At 41.6% G+C, this 20,041-nt stretch overlaps 1 protein-coding gene across 2 annotated transcripts in view; it reads left to right on the forward strand.

The window, feature by feature from the left end:
- Window positions 1-19,804, forward strand: part of FAM91A1 (family with sequence similarity 91 member A1) — a 37,922-nt gene extending 18,118 nt beyond the window's left edge. For both annotated transcript variants that reach the window (XM_037048484.1, XM_037048485.1), the window contains 10 exons: window positions 1,238-1,370; window positions 3,435-3,583; window positions 4,862-4,996; window positions 5,137-5,250; window positions 9,373-9,445; window positions 11,144-11,293; window positions 13,285-13,389; window positions 13,879-14,002; window positions 14,839-14,908; window positions 16,875-19,804. In XM_037048484.1, the coding sequence (XP_036904379.1) occupies window positions 1,238-1,370; window positions 3,435-3,583; window positions 4,862-4,996; window positions 5,137-5,250; window positions 9,373-9,445; window positions 11,144-11,293; window positions 13,285-13,389; window positions 13,879-14,002; window positions 14,839-14,908; window positions 16,875-17,060 (1,239 nt within the window). In that variant the 3' untranslated portion in view covers window positions 17,061-19,804. The remainder of the gene's footprint in view (window positions 1-1,237; window positions 1,371-3,434; window positions 3,584-4,861; window positions 4,997-5,136; window positions 5,251-9,372; window positions 9,446-11,143; window positions 11,294-13,284; window positions 13,390-13,878; window positions 14,003-14,838; window positions 14,909-16,874) is intronic.
- The last annotated feature ends 237 nt before the right edge of the window (window positions 19,805-20,041 follow it).

Genomic DNA, 20,041 nt, shown 5'->3' on the forward strand with positions numbered 1-20,041 from the left:
GCTTTAGTGACGAACTCTGTGTATTAAATGGGCTCTTTAGAGAATTTTTGATGGTTTTTAAAAATTGTCTTTAAAAAAAGACTTCTTATAACATTTTCATTGCCCCTTCTCCATAGGATTTTTACTTTTTTAATGTAGAAATAGATTTGAGATAATCCTTCTTATTAATCGGTCTCTTTTACCTTAAATTTCCATTATTCCCTCAATACTTTTAACATCCTGTGAACCCTGTTGCTTATTGTGTATTACCTTTTGCCAATGCATTTTCATTATATTCATGCACACTTACATTCTGTTTTCCTGGTTTTTGTTTTTCTTACCTCATCTCGTCATTCACCAAGCAGAGGAGATCGGAACGCCACTGTCACACATTGTGGATCTGGGTTCATTGTTGTCACATAGTCTTTCTTGGGAAAGACTGTTAGTGTGAAGTTTAGTTTTTAAAATAGTTTCTTAGCTGTCTTTTAAGAAGCCTCAGCTTGATTAAACTTGGTTGGTTGGTCTTGATTAATAACTTAACTAGATTTAATGCAAATCTAGTTTAGTTATTTCCCCTGTGCACCTGTCCTTCTGTGTTCTGTGTTATTTCTGGGATATGTGTGTTTCTTCATACTAAACTGGTGACTGACTCAGGGTCAGAAGAGCGTGCATGAGAACGTAAGCCCAGCGGAGGGGGGGGTTCTGTTCAGTGCTCTGTCCTCATGGCCTGGACGGTCCTCGTACACAGCACAGAAGAGGGGCTCAGGAATTCCTGACCGAGTGAAGTTAAGCTGTGTACTCAGCAATGGCGAACAGCTTTGTTGAGTCACGTACTCTATTGTCCCTTGTAACCAGTGATACAAAATTGTGACCAGAGCAATGAGAATTACAGGCACGGTTGGTGACCATGCGTTGGAGTACTTTACTGGATGAAGCAGAATTTAGATCTTAGAGGTTTTTAAGCACCCTCTTTGGGTGCTTAAATTATACGTGGGCCATATAATTTATACAATGGTATGATTTAGCATTATTTGGTTTCTAAAAGTGTTAGTTTTACTTTTGGGGGAAATTTCTATCTTCAAACGTAAGGTCAAATGGAAAATCAGTAGAGACTGAGGTTAATATTTGTTTCAGTATTACCTGGGCGAGTTTTTATTTAATGATTTTAATGTCTTAGTATCTCTACTATTTCGTTATGTATTAGAAGGAATGGCCTAAGAGTGGTGTTTGTTGAAAAACTTACTTTCTCTTCATTTAGGTTCAGAGCACTGGTGAGGGAGAAGCACAGAGGTACTTTGACCACGCACTCACTCTGAGAAACACGATACTTTTCCTTCGTCATAATAAAGATTTAGTTGCACAAACTGCACAGCCGGACCAGCCCAGTTACGGTATGAGATGTATACTTGATTCTGAAAATACGATCCTGTGGGACTTCTGAGATTTAAATGGGTCATGCTCACTTGTTAGTCATCATTTACTTAGTACGTTTTGTGTAAGCGTGTTGGACTTACAGCCAGAGGCTCGTTTAGTGAATTTCTTTGCTTGTCACTGTTTCTTACCTTTTTTTTACCTTTTCTTCTCTTATGTGCCACTAACGTTTTAGTGTTTAAATCTTATTAGTATCGACAAAAATGATTGGAGTGTTAATCTGTTGAAGTAGTTGGATGGAATTTAGAACGGGCGTCTCTTCCGAGGGGTGAACAGATGCCAAAATTAATGTAGGAAGCACACAATTTCAAGAATAAAAGATTCCATTGTATAAAAATAATAAACAAGGGTTTCCTATTCAGAAACTGCTGGAATATTATTGACTAAAGTGTTTTACTTTAAAAACTAGGCAAGAGAACAGTAACCTCTTTTTAAAGAGTAAAAGAAAGTAGCAATTTTAATCAGTTGGTGAACTCCAATGGGGTGGCCGTTGCCTTGGGGTGCAGTCTCAGTTTTGTGGCAGACCGGGGGTTCCCAAACTGGGAACTGAGGGAATCAGAACTCAGGTTCCGGGCGGTGGGTCCTGAGCCGTGGGCAGCAGGCACCCAGGAATGTGTGTCTTTGCAGAGGTGCGGTGACCTGAGCACCTGTGCAGGAGCGTTTGGCTCAAGTCCTGGACGTTTGCAAGCTTTGCATCGTGGGACTTTGAAATCTTAGCACCACTGTAACATTTAATGTCACACATTCTTTCGAATTCACAACCTTCTTTTTTGTCTTTTATGACTTTTTTTGAGAATATAGTATCTTTTTGTTGGGCTTACTGAAAGTTTTTCACTTTGGGTGTGTGTGGTGTTTCCTTGTGGTCAGATTTGGTTTGTGTGTTCATGTCTAGAATATTGGGTAAGTAATATGTCCTTCTAAGGGAATGACATCTGGAGGCACATGATTTCCACCTGCCCCCTAACGTGACGTTAATTTTGATTGCACAGTTAACGTGTCTTCTGATTTCTCTGCTGTTTACTTAACTCTTCTCCTCCCACCCCACCCTGCAACTAGTAAGCAGTCCATGGGCAGATACTTAAGGTGATGCAGATATCCTACACGTCATCAGTCTTTCTTCTAGATTCGGCATCCAGGACTGATTCTTGCCTGGACTGTCCCTTAATTTTTTTTTCTAACTCTAACAGTTTTTTCATTTTTGACAGTTAGGACTAGGCATTTTTTTATATTCTTAGTATGAATTATTTTATATTCTTTTATATTCTTAGTCATTCCTGCCTCTCAATTATTTTGTGATATGGGAGTCTCACATTTTGCTAGTGGGATTTCCTTCCCACTGTCTCCTGTCTCCTTGTGCCATGCCTTCATCTTAAAAAAATTTTTTGAGCAATATTTTACTTTCTGGCAAAATAGTCTTATCTTATAATTCTGCCCAGCCCTGAATCAGCCTTTCCTTTTACCAAAGGCGTGGTGTTACATGCAGAATCTGGCCCTAGTTGTGCTCAAGGTTTCTGAGCTTTTTCAGCAGGCCATGCGTTGTTTTAGATGCATCTTGCTTGACACTGGCGCCCTTCACATCTGTTACATACTGAGTAAACCCATGCTTTAGGGACCAGCCGCAGGGAACTCTTGTTGAACTCAGAACCTGGCTGTGCTGCTCTTTGTAGAGACGAAGGTGGGGGAGGGAAGCCCGCAGCTCGCCTGTGGCACCCAGGCGTTCCTAATTTGCCGCTGCCCTGGAGTGGCTGGGCTGGACAGGAAGACAGGTGAAGCAAGCCCTTTTTACAAGTAAAAGGTGGCCTAAAGGAACACCAGGAGACAGTTATCTTTTTAGACCAGGAATAAAGACTGTTAGCTTTAAACCTTGAAAGTATCTTAGTGGTCCCTTAGGAAATTTAGCTTTTTTAATATTCCATCTTAAAAAATTATTTTTTAATCTAAAGGTAGATGATCAGTATTTTGTTTAGACATTTTTGTTGCATATTGTCAGTCTTTCATTCCCTGTGTGCTTGGCCATAATTCAGGTTTCCCTCTGGATCTCTTACGCTGCGAAAGCCTTCTTGGCTTGGACCCTGCGACTTGCAGCCGAGTTCTAAACAAGAACTACACTCTGCTTGTTTCCATGGCTCCCCTCACCAATGAAATCCGGCCTGTCAGCAGCTGCACCCCTCAGGTAAAGACCGTGCGGACGGGGGCTGCTGCCCCCACTTCACGCTTCCCGGTGGCGGCTTGGAGAAGAGCTCTAACCGTCTTGCGGGGTCAATTCTCGTTTGCAGACACCGTGTTCAGGTCACTGGCTCACAAAGCAGTTTTGTGTTTTATGCTGGTGTAAGATGTTACGTTCAATTTGTGAGGTATCATTGGTACATTTTATTTGTGTATCACGCGGTGCCTTGTGACACAGTAGATTAAAATTTCCTTCTTGAATGCAGTCTTTTAAAGAGAACATTTTTGGATCCTCTAAGAAGGGAGTCCGGATTGGCTTGAGGGATAAGATTAGTTTAATTAGGAAAAATGAAGTGTTTTAGAAATGGAGCTGTGATACTAAATAAACTGAAAAGAAAAGAGAGTATGGGAAAGGTAGAACTCTGGTTATCTTTAAAATTTACTTGTGAAGATGACTTCTGGTTTTTACTTAGCAAGGACATGGTGGTTTGTACCATTTTCAGGGTAGGGGTTATGTTGCTCTATTTCAGTGCTACATCCTGCCTGGTTTCCTAGATGTGCAAGGGTTAATGGTGTAGAAGGCAGGAAGGGATTCTTGTGCAAGGTCGGTTTTGTTGGTTGTGCCCATCTCGCCGCCTTAGTGAGCACACCCCCCGCCACATCTGTCCTCTGTTCGGCTGGACTATGGCTGTAGGTTTACCTTCACCGACCTCTTTCTATAATTCTCCATGTGCCCCCTCCAATCCCACCCACTACGCACTTCCTCCTATTCTTTAGCACAACTTCTAGGCATAGTAGGAATGCGTGAACTATAAGTGAATGGGAAAAGGGTCCCTTTTGGGACAAATTGCACACGATTAATAATAATAATAAATGAACACTTTGATACAGAGCTTACTATATATACCAGGTACTAGTTTGAACTTTTTGAACAACCCGACAACATCCGTATGAGGTAGATATTTTACTGTTTCCTTCCAAAAGAGCAAAAGGAGGGCTCAGAGCACTTAGGTAACCTTTTTCTGAGGATACGGCCGAGGGGCTTCAGCCCTTGGTGGTCCGCTTCAGGGGCCATTCTCTTACCTGCAGTGATAAGATGTCCTCGCTCAGCTATAGCATAAAACTGAAACTGTTTGGACAGAGCATTTAAAGGTTATTTTCATAGGGATGATAGCAATTCACATTTGTGTGCAGCATTAGCTGTCATTAAGACAGTACTCGGTTAGCTTGTGAAATCTGGCTTCCTCAGATAAGTGTTACCGCCTCGCCTGCTTTCTGGTTACAGCATATCGGACCCGCTATCCCAGAAGTCAGTTCTGTCTGGTTTAAACTGTACATTTACCACATCACCGGGCAGGGACCACCATCTCTTTTACTGTCCAAAGGTACCAGACTCCGAAAGCTGCCAGATATATTCCAGGTATGTCTCTGGGATTTGTTTGTTTTCCTTATTTTTGAGTAGAATAAAAACTGGTAAGTGGTTTTAGAGACCACTTTCTTAATCCCCCCCCCCCACATTTCTAAATGCCGTTTTGTCTTTCATTCATTTCTTTCCCATAGGGTTATGATCGGTTACTAATAACGTCTTGGGGCCACGACCCTGGGGTGGTTCCCACGTCCAACGTGCTCACGATGTTGAATGATGCTTTAACGCATTCGGCGGTTTTGATTCAGGTATAGTTATTTCATTTGAAACAGCCCGTTTTGGATTTTTTTGGTAAAGTTTGTAATTTGTACATCATTCTGCTGCATTGCCGTTGGATGTCAGTAATTTGAAATGCGTAAAGCTGAAATACAAGTAGTCGGACCTGGGCTTCAGTCGTGGCCTTTTTGTCTGCAGTGTGCGAGTGGTAGGAGCAGTGTGGACCTCAGCTTCCAGCCTCCCCTTCTGTAACCCACGGGCCTGTCTTTTCTTCTAAAAGTAGCCTCATTGGTACAGTTCATGTAGCAAACAACTCACCAGTTTTCACTGCACAGTTACGTTTTTAGTACAGTTTGTTCCCCATATTCATGTTTTCACTTTCTGTGGTTTCAGTTACTCACGGTCCACATGGCCTGAAAATATTAAATGTGAAACTCCAGAAATAAATAATTTATGGATTTAAATTGCACACCATTCTGAGTAGCATAATGAAATCTTGAGCTGTCCTGCTGTGCCCTCATGGGGTGTGGATTGCCCCCTGTCCAATACGCCCACACTTGTCCACATTCCCCACCTGTTAGTAACTGAGTAGCAGTCTCGGTTGTAGTGGGTAGGCGCCGGGGGAGAGAACATTCACCTAACTCTTGTCACACTATATTGTTATAATTGTCTTATTTTATTATTAGTTATTATTGTTAATTTCTTACTGGGACTAATTTATAAATTAAACTACATCATAGATATGTGTGTATGTATAGGGGGAAAACAGTATGCAAGGTCTATCCCAAAAGTATCCAGCCACTTACTGTGGAAAATAGGCATTTATTGAAGAAGATACAAGAAACACTGTACACAGGACAATGACACCTCAGTTCCCTTCAAAGTAGGCACCTTGGGACCGCACATAGTTCTCCCAGTCACCATCACCTACCTCGTCATATTCTCCTGAATCTCTTCGATGGTCTAAAATCTCTTCCCTTTTAAAGGTGATTTTAGGTTTGAGAAAAGCCAGGAGTTGCAGGGCAGCAAATCTGGGCCACAGCGAGGCTGAGTCACCTGGGTGATTTGATGTTTCACCAGAAAAACTCTGCACAAGACGTGGTGCATGAGTGGGCGTGTTGTCATGATGAAGCTGCCCATCACCAGTTGCCCATAGCTGTGGCCTTCCGAGTCATCTGATTAGTTTGTGCAGAGGAATGTTCAAGCTTAACGCAAAATTTGGTACAGATTCGTTGCTCTACTTGCTCAGTCATTTTGAATGTGACGGCCACGCAGCACACATGTTCGCTCAGTGACATCTACCACGCCCACTGACTAGTAGAGTGAAGTCATCATTGTTCACACATGGGCATTCCACTCCGCTTTCCTTGGCTGGCGGGCAACATGGATGTCATGCAAACCATTCTTGGTATGTTAACAATGGCTGGACTTTTTCCAGTCAGACCTCGTACGTAGGGTTTGGTGTTATCCTTGGTCTCAGGCACCCACTGGTGGTCTCGGACTATCTCCTCCCTGGCTGGGCAGACCGCTGTAATCGAAGAGACCTGTGGCCATCGCCATGCTCGATTTTAGACCATTTCCATCACTCAGAAACCCTCCTCCTTCAGTTCTTACTCCCCTGTTCTCCCAGCCCTCCAGCCCTAAGCAATACTGACACTTGCTCTCTCTTTACACTGCCTATTCTGGGCATTTCATGTACGTGAAATTATATAATACGTAGTCTTTTGTGATGGGCCTCTTTTACTTGGAATGTTTTTACGGTTCATCATGTTTTAGCATATATCAGTACTGCATTCCTTTTTATGGCCAAATAAATAGTATGAATTCTATGACTGTTCCTCATTTTGTTTGTCCATCTATCATTGATGGATATTTGGGTTGTTTTCACCTCTTGGCTATTATGAATAATAATAATCACCATTATAAACATTCATATACAAGTTTTTGTGTGAACACGTTGTCAGTTTTTTGGGTGTATGGCTATGAGTGCAAATGCTAGGTCAGAAGACAAGTCTATGTTTAGTTGTGTAAGGAGCTTCCCGGCTGTTTTCCAAAGTGACGGCGTCATGTTGCCTCCCCGCCGGCACTGGGCATTGACCAGCTCTTTGTTACTGTAGCCTCCCTGTCGAGTGTTGTTCCCATAATGTCCCCAAGACGTTATGCTGCTGCGTTGCAGACGGGCATGTGGATCACAAGGCGTCCGTGGGACATTTGAGTGGTAGCGCTGTCTGGGTAATTGAAAACATTGTGAAATTCTAATGAGAGGTCCAGCAGGGGGCTTGGTTTGAGGGTCAGCGTCAGCACGAGGGTGGTAGATGGAGCCATGAGGGCGGGCGCGTTAGCCCCCAGGGAAAGCGTGGAGTAGGAGCCGCGGAGGGTGATGGAATGGAATGGATGGGTTGGACATGGGCTCAAGTCAGACTGCCTACGTTCCCACCTTGATTCCACCACTTACTAGTAACCTTGGGCAAGTTAGATGACCTCCTTGAACTTTAGTGCCTTCACCTGCAAAATGGAGATGATAAAGGTTTTTTTTATAAGGTTGCTGAAAAGAATGAGATGGAAAATCTATATACAGTGCTTAGCCCTGTGTTAGCACGTAAGATCTCAAAAAATCTTAGCTCTGCTTGTCGTGGAAACAGAAATAGGGAGGGAGAGTTTTTAAGTGTTTGTTAAGGAGTTTTGCTTTTTCTAAAAAAAAGAGGGTCTCCTGTATTAAATTCTATGGAAAATTATCTCACTGGAACTTAAAACAACAAAACTAAGATTTTTATTAAAACCATGCCTTTATTATAAAAGTGTTTAAATCATAAGTGTATCAACGAAATAGAAGCAGTGTGACAAATATATTCAAGTTATTATATGAACTAATTAAATGAGCGATTTTTCTCTGAAATTACTGTTTTCCTTTTATATCACAGTATCTAGAATTTGAATGTGATGTATGGGTCTCTTTTGAAGGGAAAAAGTAGAATTCTCCAATGTTAACTTAAATTTTCTATTATAATGAACTACACATAAACATAACATTAAATTCTTTATGCTTACTATCCCTGCATAATTGTGAAACCAAATTTAGAGATTAAATTTAAAAAAACTTTAAAACTAACAAAATTCAAATGAGCATGAGTTGAATGTAATATTATTTGTAACATTGGAGTGAGGTGGTTATGCTCGATATTTTTTAAATTTCATTTTTGAATTGATAGTGTAGGCACATGATTCCCAAATGAAACGCTGTTGAAAGATGCCCAGAGAAAAGTATCATGGCCCATCTAACCCCATCTCTCTCTGAGTCGGATCGCCACCTCTGTCAGTTCCTGCCATGCCCTCTGGGGTCCATCACGCGTGTGCAGCCACTTACACACGGACACGCTCCGTGCTTTTCCCACCTAGCCACTGGAGAGCTTTCCATTTCAGTCTTTAGGGAGCTACTGCTGTCTTTTTTTTTTTTTGGCAGCTGAAAATACATTCATGAATTTATTTAATCAGCCCCCCATTGATGGGTGTTTTGTTTGCTTCTAGTTGTATGTAATTAATTATAATATTGCAACAAGTAGTTTTGAATGTCTGTCATTCAGCGTTTGAGTCTCACACTCCTATTCATGCNTCCATTTCAGTCTTTAGGGAGCTACTGCTGTCTTTTTTTTTTTTTTTGGCAGCTGAAAATACATTCATGAATTTATTTAATCAGCCCCCCATTGATGGGTGTTTTGTTTGCTTCTAGTTGTATGTAATTAATTATAATATTGCAACAAGTAGTTTTGAATGTCTGTCATTCAGCGTTTGAGTCTCACACTCCTATTCATGCCTGGTATGCCAGGGGATTGTGGGGATCTTGCACCACTTTTGTTTCAGAACTAGTGCACTTGACCTCATTCAGTGTCCTTGGCTCGCACATGATTTACCTGCTAAATTAGCCTCCTTTTCAAAATTTAGCCCATATACTCAATTTGAGGCCCATCACCTTATAGGTTCATATATACGTGAGATTGTCTCTGCTTGCTGGAGAGAATAGAAAATTGTTGAAAGCACTTGGATGGAGTATTAATGTGGAATATACCCCCTCATGGCACAGTCTTAGTGTTTGAGTGTCTGTTGCTGCAAATGTGGGTTCTTTACATACCTGTGAACTTGTGTTTCTTCATGTTTAGGGACATGGTTTGCACGGGACAGGGGAGACTGTCCACATCCCGTTTCCGTTTGATGACACAGAACTCCAAGGAGGTACCTCGCTTCTGATTTGTATCCATTTGACTTTATTGTTAATCTTTGTCACCAATTCGGTGAAACACATAGCAGGAGATGAATGCTTCAGCTTTTGAAGTTCTAGGGTCCACTTACATTCTGTTTTAAAGAGTATTAGAAAAAATAAGTTTCTGTCACGTGCATTTTCCCACAAAGAGTTAATAGACTGAGACCCACTTAGGACCTTTGAAGGAACACTAGTCTGTTTTGGAGACGAAGAGATAAGTAGGTGTCTGCCTGGATGGAAGACTAGGTTTTCTGTATGTTTAGTCTTTTAGTTTCCTTTTACTGTTTGTTTGTTTATTTATTTAAAGCAAGTCTTCGGGACAATTTTATGCTTAGAAAGTTGAGTTTTCCCCCTACAATATTACACAGCGATTTTCTTTCAGGGGCTGTTGTAGTTCCGTAGAAGTGGGTGCTGACGGCCGTCTGTGACCTACCTCCCAGCTGACAGAGCACTGGTGTGGGTTTCCTGTGTCACTTCTTTAACGTCGATTTTTGCTGTTTGAGAGGACTTGAGTGGGTGCAGTTCGAGCTAAATTAAGCTGGTTAGAGTCAAGGGAGGAGCAGCCCTGTGCAGTGTCACCTCTTTCTAGGGTTGGGTGTGCGGTGCAGTGTTTGGTAAAGAGGCAGAGAAGTTCTGTAAAGACAGATTCAGTCTTTTGTCTAATACAGAAGATACCTTTTCTCTGTCGAATACTCAGAAAACATGTATCCAAAAGAGCAAGACTATCATTAAAGTTTAACATATCTTTATGTAGCACTTGGGCTTAGATTTCCAGAGAGCAGGCTGGTGTGAGAGATTGAGCCTAGGTCAGTTTGTGTAGAAACTTGCTGTTCTTTCAAAACGTTCACCACCGCTGCCCCACCCCCAGAGTGGGGGAGGGCAGAGGGTTTTTATAGATCTCTTTCTCCTTTCCACGTGCTGAACTGCAGGAGCCTCACGTTTGAAACCAAGTGCTGTCCTTTGGCTGTTGGGAGTAAATGTGTACACAATTTAGAGACTTCTCTTCCAAAAAATCGCCACTTTTCAGACATGAGTACTTGCCTGCAACTAAACTTTGCTGTTTAATTCTCGGATGATACGCTCTAAATTCTGTGGGGAAAACAGTTGTTCACCTGGAGATACAGAGTGGCAGTTGGGTCTCAAAGTCTGTAAAAGGTCGAGAACTCATTGGCAGACCTCCTGCTTTGGGAGGTTGCTGTGTGGGTTATAAAAAAGGAGGAATCTCCGTATTTACATGTACAACATCTTCCTCTTTTCTGAGTACACATATTTGTAAGAAATTGAGCTAATATTTAATTTATTAGGGATATAATTTCAAGTATATAAGCTTTATTTTCAATAAGAGTAATTTTATTTTTCTTAAATGTTTAAAGAGTAAGTGTATTTAATAAATTTCTTGGTAGAAGCCCACCAAAGAAGGATTTGAGGCAGAATAGAACCACAAAGAGAAGACTAGAGAATTTGCCCCTAACTGGCTGTATTTGCTTACTTAGCAGGTAATTCCTTCTGACACAACAAATGCCCCCCGGAGGCTGTAAATGTGTTATGTGTGTAGCACCCTTTTGTGTTCACAGATACTCTCCCATTGGAATCAGTCTTGATAGATTAAAATATGAAAGCAGTTTAAGAATTGTGGTCACTTATAATTTGATGTCACTCGTTGTTCTTAGAGTTTACTCGTGCCAATATGGGCGTGCACAAAGCATTGCAGATGTTAAGGAACAAAGTGGACGTGCAGCATTTCTGTGGATATATCACCATGTTGAACGCTTCGAGCCGCCTCGCCAACAGAAAACTCAGTGATGCTTCGGATGAGAGAGGTTAGCCGACAGTTGGGTTCTTTGAGTTAAGGTAATCGGTATTGAGTTGATCACATCTTAGTATTTAAGAGAGAGCTTTGTAGGGATGTGAACTGTTTAATACTTAATGTGTTTTCACTGAAGTGTGAAAATATTCCATGACATCATTTGGACAAGTACCAGTTCGGACGGAGAGAATACTAAGTGCACAACCCAAGAAGCGATGTCCTGGGGTGGGAACGCAGAACGTTCGTTGGACGTTAGCCTTCTACTGTCCTCTCCGTGGTTATTTTAAATTGGGTTCCTCTGTGGGGTGATGGCTTCAAAATTTGGGTCTCTTTGTAAAGATGTTTCCAAAATGGAATGAACAGTTCTTCTTTCAACCTTTTTCTTTCTGTCAAAGGTGACGTTGTGTCACTGCCCTTCCTGTCTCGGTGTCGTCCCTCTCCTTCTCCCGCGCTGTCCAGCTGTTCCCCGGTTCAGTGAGATAGGTTTGGAAGTGCCTCTCGTGTCCGTTCTCCCCTGCTCCCCTTTCCACTTCTCCGAAGCTCCGTCTGCTCCGTGTCCTGGCTCTGTCTGCGCAGCCTTCCTGGCCACCGCCTCCTTTCCATCTCCAGTCTCTCCTGCATATTGATGATGGCTAATTTTCCTTAGTGATCTTCTTCTTTCTTTTTAATTTAAAATTTATTTTCCAGTCACCTTTTCATGCTTACTTGTTGTTTCTGCTGTGGCGTAATTTTGTCTGTATGGGACTGTGGTTGCCGTGGCTCCAGCTCTGGTCCACGAGGCTAGGAAACCCTCCAGTTCAGTAGTCTGTCATCAGTTGGCTCTGTTCCTTGAGCCTCTCAGTTGGAATTCCTGAGAAATATTTATTGCCAGCCATCCAGTGGGTTGGATTGGATCCCTTTGAGCTAGGCATTCATGCCTGGTCCGTTTACCTTTGGTCAGAAAATTTGGATAACTTTCTTCTTTTTAATAGCATAACAGGTTTTCGTGTCTATTGTTGTGCGATAGGTAATTTTCAACAGCTGACTGCCAGGTATCACAGAGGCCTTTCCCAGAGAAGTTGCCTGTGGGTCGGCAGTCATTGCAAAGCTTGTCTGCTGCAGCTGCCATGTTTTCTTTTCTTCATTCCACAGACATTTATGGGATATCTGTGTGGGCGCTGGAGATGTTTGAATTTCTAAGAGCTAGGGAGTAGTGCCCCTGACAGGGAGACAGGCACATGAACCCGCCTACCGGGCAGTGTTACAAGACTGCAACGGGTCTGTTTAAACAGCCTGCAGCGCCACATAGGACGGAGAAGGCACGCCGCAGCCCAGCGGAGCTGTCGGAGCAGCCTCTCAGAGAGCGTGGCGTCTCCACTGAAAACAGAGGCGTGACCTACACCAAAGGTGGCGGTGGTTTATCGGGAGGATAGCAGCCTTCCAGGTAGAGGAAATCAGGGACTGGAGCAGCTTGTGTGGCCCAAAGAAAGGATTTACCGGGCAGCGGCCGGAGGTGAGAGTGGAGAGAGGGTGAGATCTAGGAGCATCTTCTGTGCTGAAAGATACGGGAAGCCAGGAAGAGTTTTGAAGAGGAATGCTGTGATCAGACTGCGCATTTCCATGGGCATAGAAAGGGTTTTTTTGAGTAACGATCCATCTGAAAGTCTAAACCTCTCATCTGCCTTTTGAATTCTTACTTCTTTAGGCTAGGGCTTGACGGCTCAGCACCGTGTATGTTGTGAGCTTGGTTGTGGGGGCCGCCCTGTGCATTGTGGCGTCCCTAGGTATCGGTGGCGTCGCTATTCCGGTTCATGACAAGCAGACCTGTCTCCAGACATCGCCTAATGCCTCTCGGGGGACAAAACTGCCCCCTGGTTGAGAACCACTGCTTTAGAGCTAAGGACTGTTTATTGTTTTCCATTGCCATTTCTATTGCCCGAATCCTCTTCTATGTTAGGACTGATTTATTGACAATGTAAACCAACTACCAGAATCTTAATGTTGTGCCTGTCCTCAAATTATAAGGTGAACCTGATCTGGCTTCTGGCTCGGATGTAAATGGAAGCACAGAGTCATTTGAAATGGTCATTGAGGAAGCAACTTTAGATTCAGCAGCTAAGCAAAACTCTGGTAAGGTTTTAAAAATTATTTGCCATCTTAGACTAATTTCTAAGGTTTAACTCTTTTGCTAAGTCACTAGTGTGCTGTTATTATCCATAATGGACCTTTGAAGAAGAATTTTCTAGGAAACACTCTATGTATGTAGAATAATAACATAAAAAATATGACCTGAGAATAATGACAGGTTTCTTTTTCCCTGTTAAGATTTTGATTAATTCCTCTCATCTTGTAGGTATCTTGCAATTTGGGTAAAAGACCACTTTGAGCATCTGGTAAAAACAGTACCTTCTCCTCAGAAGCATGTACATACTCAAAAAACACCTTCGTTTCAGAGATTCACTGACAGCCCCCACCCACCCAAGTGTGCTCATTGGTGGGAGAACTAAATCGTTGGCGGGTGGGAGGAACCAGTGAAGATGCATGGACTTGGGCTAAGAAACCCTGGCCAGTCGTGATGGGCAAATATAGATGTGATTAGTGAGTTTATGTCTTTTGCAGTTGCCACAATAGAAGCAGATTGGGTTCCTCTCGAGCTGTGCTTTGGAATTCCGCTGTTTAGTTCTGAATTAAACCGGAAAGTTTGTAGAAAAATTGCTACCCATGGCCTTTGCAGGAAAGAGAGGTAAGAGTTTGTATTCATTGTCATATTTTCATCTGCGACTTTTAAGTCAGCAACAGTTGCAGAATCTTTCTTGTACTTCACACATGAACGTAGTCATCGTCTATATCAATTGAATATAAAGTTTGCTAGTTTAAGGGTTTTGCTATATTTTCAAAATTACTTTGGTACCTCAAAAATTAGGCGCATAGAAACATTTTGGGCATGTTTCAGTTCATTGTAATTGTCTTTACTGAGTTACCCAGATTTGGTGGGGGTATGGTGAGCTAGGAATGCTTATATGAGGGTGTGAACCTAGTTTTTTAAAATATATAAATGTCTGTGCAGAATTTTTTTTGCGACTTCTTTTACTCTTAACATGCCCACTCAAGTTATATTAATAGTGATTATGTCTTGTGGTGGAATTATGGCTGATTTTTGAAATTTTCTTCAATTATTACTTATTTATATATTTGAAAAGTAATTTCATGGGTTGATGTTATGTTAAATCGGTCATACTTTATAATTGCTATGTTTCAAAGTGCATAAATTTTTAATTAAAAAGATTTGAATTTACATATTTGCCAACAGTTTAAGCTTTTTTAGCAATAAATTTTAATTTTGGTTATGTAGGATGTTTTACTTCAAAATGGTCTTTTTGTACTGTTAGGCCTTAATATGAAAAGAAGGAGAAATTTCATTGGTGAGATCCATTGAAATTGTCTCTTTAAAGTTTTAATGTGGTTAATCATAATGTGTGTGCATATATAACTGCATTTGAATTACTAAAATTAAACTGTTGTTGGATATTAGTCCTTGTCATTATATTTGTTCTAAACTCCCTCCACCCTTTTTTTCAGCCTTCAGAACCTCTTACATTCCAGTCGAAAACTCGCTTTGCACGTCCTTAACTTTGTTCACTCATTCCAGGTAACAACAGCCTGAAGATCTAAATGGTGTTCGTGTAGAGCTTTTTGTGCAAAACACTTCCATGTCTGTTTTGAGCCTTCATAGCAGTGAGATGTGAGATAGGCATTAATTTGAGTTTATAAAGGAAGACACTGAGATTCAGGACGCTAGCGGACTTGCACCTGGTTTTGTGGGCCGGCTCTGGAGGGCTGAGCTCGGACTCTGTTCTGTGTGCTAAGCGTCGGCTATAGGCCGGGCATCATACGGGCACTGGTTCATGAGTCTGGACCCCTGAGGAACTGCAGTGAGTCTTCATTGTCCCAGGTGGTGGGAGCCAGTGCTCTAGACCTTCCGAACCCTGTGTCCTCCTCACCCCCAGCCCTCCCCTCCCCCCTCAAGGGAGTGACTGGAAGCCCTAGACTTGATTTGTAGATGAACTTCTAGGGTGGAATATTTGTTCAGAATATCTGATCCAACATGTAATCAGACTTCAGAGTTTTGTTTCAGTTATTCTTTCAATAAATCCTTGCATCTGTGCTATGCCAGACCCTTTACCAGGGACTGGGGAAACAGTGATGTCTGAGACACTCATGAAGCTTAGAGTGTTGTGTGAGACACCAGTCAGGTAAACACCGAAACACGTGAGCGATCACAGGTTTCAGTAAGTACTTGGAAGGAGCCAGACTCCTTCAGATCTGATGGAATCCAAAGGCAGACCTATTTGAAATAGGTAGAGGTGATATATAATCTGAAACCTAAAGGATGGAAAAAAGTATTCCAGGCAAAGCTTAGCAGATACAAAGGCCCTGGGTCAGGAAAGCACCAGGTATACAGGGAAGCAGAAGGCCCGTGGGGCAGAAGCCTCGGGAAACAGGGTAGTGGCGTGAGGGGGCGGGGGGCCTTCCAGAGTATGTCAGAGAATTTGCAGCTTATGCTGAGTGCAGAGAGAACCATTAAAGAATTTTAAACGTAATGACATTACTTCTGGCTAACAGTTTTAAAAGATTAGTTATGTTTAGAGAATGGATTGAAAATGAACAAGCATAGAAGTAAGATCAGTTTGGAGACTAGCGTAATAGTCCAAGTGAGACATTGGTAAACCGAGCACCCTTTTTCATTAAAACAAAACAAAGCAATGTTGCATGTGTCCGTAATAAAGTTTGTTGATTACACACATATACTGTCATACCAATAAATTATGTGTATAATAGAACACACACAAAAATAGAAATGTTTAAAGGGTGCAGTGAATAGATAGAAACTTTCTAAAATTTTTGTAGCACCATACCCGCTTTAGAGGGACCCCTGGCCTAGACCGCAGTGATGGCTGGGGCGAGTAATTAAGGTAAACTGATTTGGGACCCGCATTGGAGGTAGATCAGCAGGCCCTTGGTGGTTAGTTAAAGGTGAGGAACAGGTGAGGGCTGCGCTGAACACCTGAGTTCGAGAACCCTGGGAGCGGACGGGTTGTTTTGGTGCCTAGTGCTCTGAGGTTTTCGGAGATTGTCTAAGAACTCACTTTTTTTAAAAAATATTTTATTTATTTATCTTTAGAAGGGAAAGGAAGAAGAGAAGTATCAATGTATGGTTGCCTCTCATGAGTCCCCTGCTGGGAACTGGCCTGCAACCCAGGCATGTGCCCTGACTGGGAATCGAACCGAGATTGTATGGTTCACAGGCCCGCGCTCAATCCACTGAGCTATGCCCGCCAGGGCAGAACTCACTTTTTTAATCCCGTAATCTCATAGCCTGTTTTTCTATATATATCAAAGCGCTTATGGTAGTATAACTTGTATTAGTCATTTTTGCATATGTTAATACCTGTCATTTGTTATCTTGGTTTTGTGAGGTAGGTCTTTGCAATCTCCATTAGGGCTTTGCATTCCATAAACATTTCTCGGGTAACCGGGGTCTCTCTTTCTTATCAGCTATGCTGAGTGGTTGGTCAGGAGTTAAGTAGACTTTCTCTCCTTTCTTGATCTTTTAGGAAGGTGCTTCAACGCTGGACATTCACGCAGAGGCCAGCCTCCCGAGTCTGCTCTCCCAGTCATCCTACGCTGATTCGGGAGTTCCACTTCCTGCAAAGAACTTAATATTTAAAGATGGCACCTTATCAGAATGGAGTGGACGGTCACCTTCCTCACTGCGTGTTGCTAATCTCCATTTGCAGTGATTTGGTCACACCGTCTGTTGCTCACACTTCCTGCCTTTTCTTTCTCGACGTTAGCTGCGTAGTGCCAACCACTGAGAGCACCCTGCTGCCGCCGTGTGACTCATGCTTACGTGGTGTCAAAGTTCTGGGGACACGTTCGTGGTTTCTCAAGTTTTCCTCATCATTGCACCTCCTAATGCAACGAAAAGCCTTTAGCAGCCTGCACTGTATTTTTTACCTTGAGACAATCGACATTTCTTTTATAAAACTAAGGATGTACTTTATAGGCTTTATGATGACTGTTATGTTTATAAGCAGTCACTATGAATATTGCAACGGTAATTTTGTATGTTAGTTTATCAAACATAATCTTGTTTAATTTTATATTTTGTTATCTACTCTTTAGGGGATCATGGGAAGAGGTGGAACTCTTCCTTTTCAAAGGCTTCTTGGTATTTAAAGTAGCAAAACTATAAAACAGCGAACAGCCGACATTGAGGGTGACGTGATGGGGCACTAAGGGTTCCTGTGGCTGGCTGTAAAGTGTGTGTACAGTGGACTCTGTCGGAGGTGTGTAAATCAGCACAGTCATGCACAGCTTCACCTTCATTTGTAAGGACTTAACTCTGGCTCTGCATTGGCATCTCATGAGAAGCTTTGGAAAACATTCTATTTTTAAACAATGTTTATATGTGGACTTCTATCATCACTCACTTTGGACTTTATATTTTGATAGAGTCTTTCTGGATAAATAGAATTTATTTTCCATTCTCGTAGTTGTGGCTGCTGCATATTTTCACTGTGATTTATTTTTTGTTTAGTTAATTGTACCAATGGATTGGTATGAAATTGAATTTGATAGTCTCTAACCAAGGTTTGCGATTTTAGATTAGAATTATGTAACAATCATTAAGGCTCTGTCTTCTGATCAAAATACTTTAGTGAAAAGCCTACTTTGAAGACATGTTCTTAGGCAATTTGGAGCTTAAATTGATGTGAACAGTTTGGGAGGAAATGATAAAGAAAAAAATGAGTAATTTCAAAATGTTGCTGAGTTATTGATTCTTTTAGTGCCTCAAATGTGAATTAGAATAATTGGAATCACTTTTAAGATTTTTCAAGTTACCTTGGGAAGTGTGTGCAGTGTTATAGATTAGTTTAGCTGTTCTCATAGGGTAATGGTTTGCTAGCTTAAAGCTGTAACCAAACTAACTGGTCGAACAATGTATATCTAAAACACTTAAAGCATTAGAAACTTTGGGAGTGTTAAACCTAAACATTTTTTTGCCGATAGTTTTTGTTATTTATAGAGCTGGTATTTGTGGATTTTAACACAGGAAATACATGCCTTTTTAGGACCTGTTAACATGGCCGTGTGCGCAGTACCATGCCCTGCCCAGGCAGCTGGGTGTTGCGGAGCAGCTGGCCTGGGGCACAGGCAGTGCTGTGTTTGGGGCAAATGCAGTCAACGTTTAGTTTTCTACTTATATGTGGTAGAAACCAGTGTATGTTATAAATGTTTGTCTATAAAAGGAAAAATACATACTAATATTAAAATAATTTCTATGACTGTGAATCACTCACTTATTTTTCCAATGATTGAAATTGTACATTCCTAGTGCTATTAGGTATGCATGTGACTTTTACAGATTTTCAGCTGGAAGCTGTATTTTATTTGATCAGGGCTGTTTAATCTCATTTTCATTTGCTTTGTTTGAATTAACTGGTCCTTGTGTTTATTTCTGCATTACTGATCCCAGCTTCCTGTAGTGACATATACACTAATGATGAATCAGACATTTGTAGTTGCTGGCAGGGAACCCAGTTGCTGGTGGATTGAAAACTTAAAATGTGGGTGTGATTAGCTGCTGCATTGTCCTTGAGCGATGTTGGAGGAAGAAATAGAGTCTAGTCATGATCATGGAGTTCAGAGAAAGTACTGACGAAGCATGTGGCCAGCTCTGGCTTCTCCAGTGGATGAGGAAAGCTGCTGAGTCCCGCCGAGGACCCCTCACGATTAAGGAGGGCCGTTTGCGTTCGTGGGGCGCTCAGCAAGATTCGAAGGCTGCTTTGTGTTTCGTCTGTGAATTCGGCTTTATTCCTCTCATACGTCAACTCACATAAAGATGCATCTCTCAAATCTTGTGTCAGTGCTGATCCATTTCAACAAAAAAGTAAATTTAAAACATAGCCTTTATTATTTGCCAAAGACAATTTGTGAAATAATTTTCATCTAATTTTTCTGCAGATGTTTAATTTCATTAGCTTTTGCTACCTCCCATTTCTTTTTCCCCTTAGTGTAGCTTAAACCCTAGCAAACAACCATTCCTTAGAAACCAAGAAAAGAAAGGTATCAAAAAGGACATGGATCAGAATTTAGTAGGATACAATTTCCCTCTCACGTGGGCCTAAAAAACTGCAACTTTATGTCATTAAAAAAATTATCATCTGATTTCCTTGATTTCTTTCTCTTTAAATATGTTAATCAGATGATTTTGTGTTTAGTGCAGATAATCTTGTGTTTTTTTAAGTATTAGTTTCTTTTATTTGATGTTTCAGTTTTCTCCGCCATTCATCTTCCTCTTTTATGTTCAGTGTTTCAAATACGTTTGTATTTAAAGACTTTAAAGTACCAAAACTGTAACTAAGTACAGTGGATTGTTTTTTGGTATGATGTTAATATTATACAATGAAATGTATAAAGTGTTGTCAATTTGATTATTGACTCATAATATGTTTACAAATAAACTGTGGTGTTGATCAAGTTATTGAGAAAATGCGTACAATCTTCTGTAAGTTCCTTTCTGAATTTTAAGTACGCCACGCCGAGCAGTCGAGAGAGGTTCCCCGAGCCCTTCCCTGAGCCTCCCCGCGTGGGGACAGCGTATGTGAGCGGCGCACGCCTGTCGAAACTCAGCAGTCAACACTGATGCAACGCTGTTCACCAAACTGCAGGCTTGACTTGGTTTTCCCCCGTTTTCCCACCAACGTTCTCTTCCTGT

Source organism: Sturnira hondurensis, unplaced genomic scaffold (genome assembly GCF_014824575.4).
Source record: "Sturnira hondurensis isolate 20B ecotype Veracruz unplaced genomic scaffold, ASM1482457v3 Scaffold0006413, whole genome shotgun sequence".
Lineage (NCBI taxonomy): Eukaryota > Metazoa > Chordata > Mammalia > Chiroptera > Phyllostomidae > Sturnira > Sturnira hondurensis.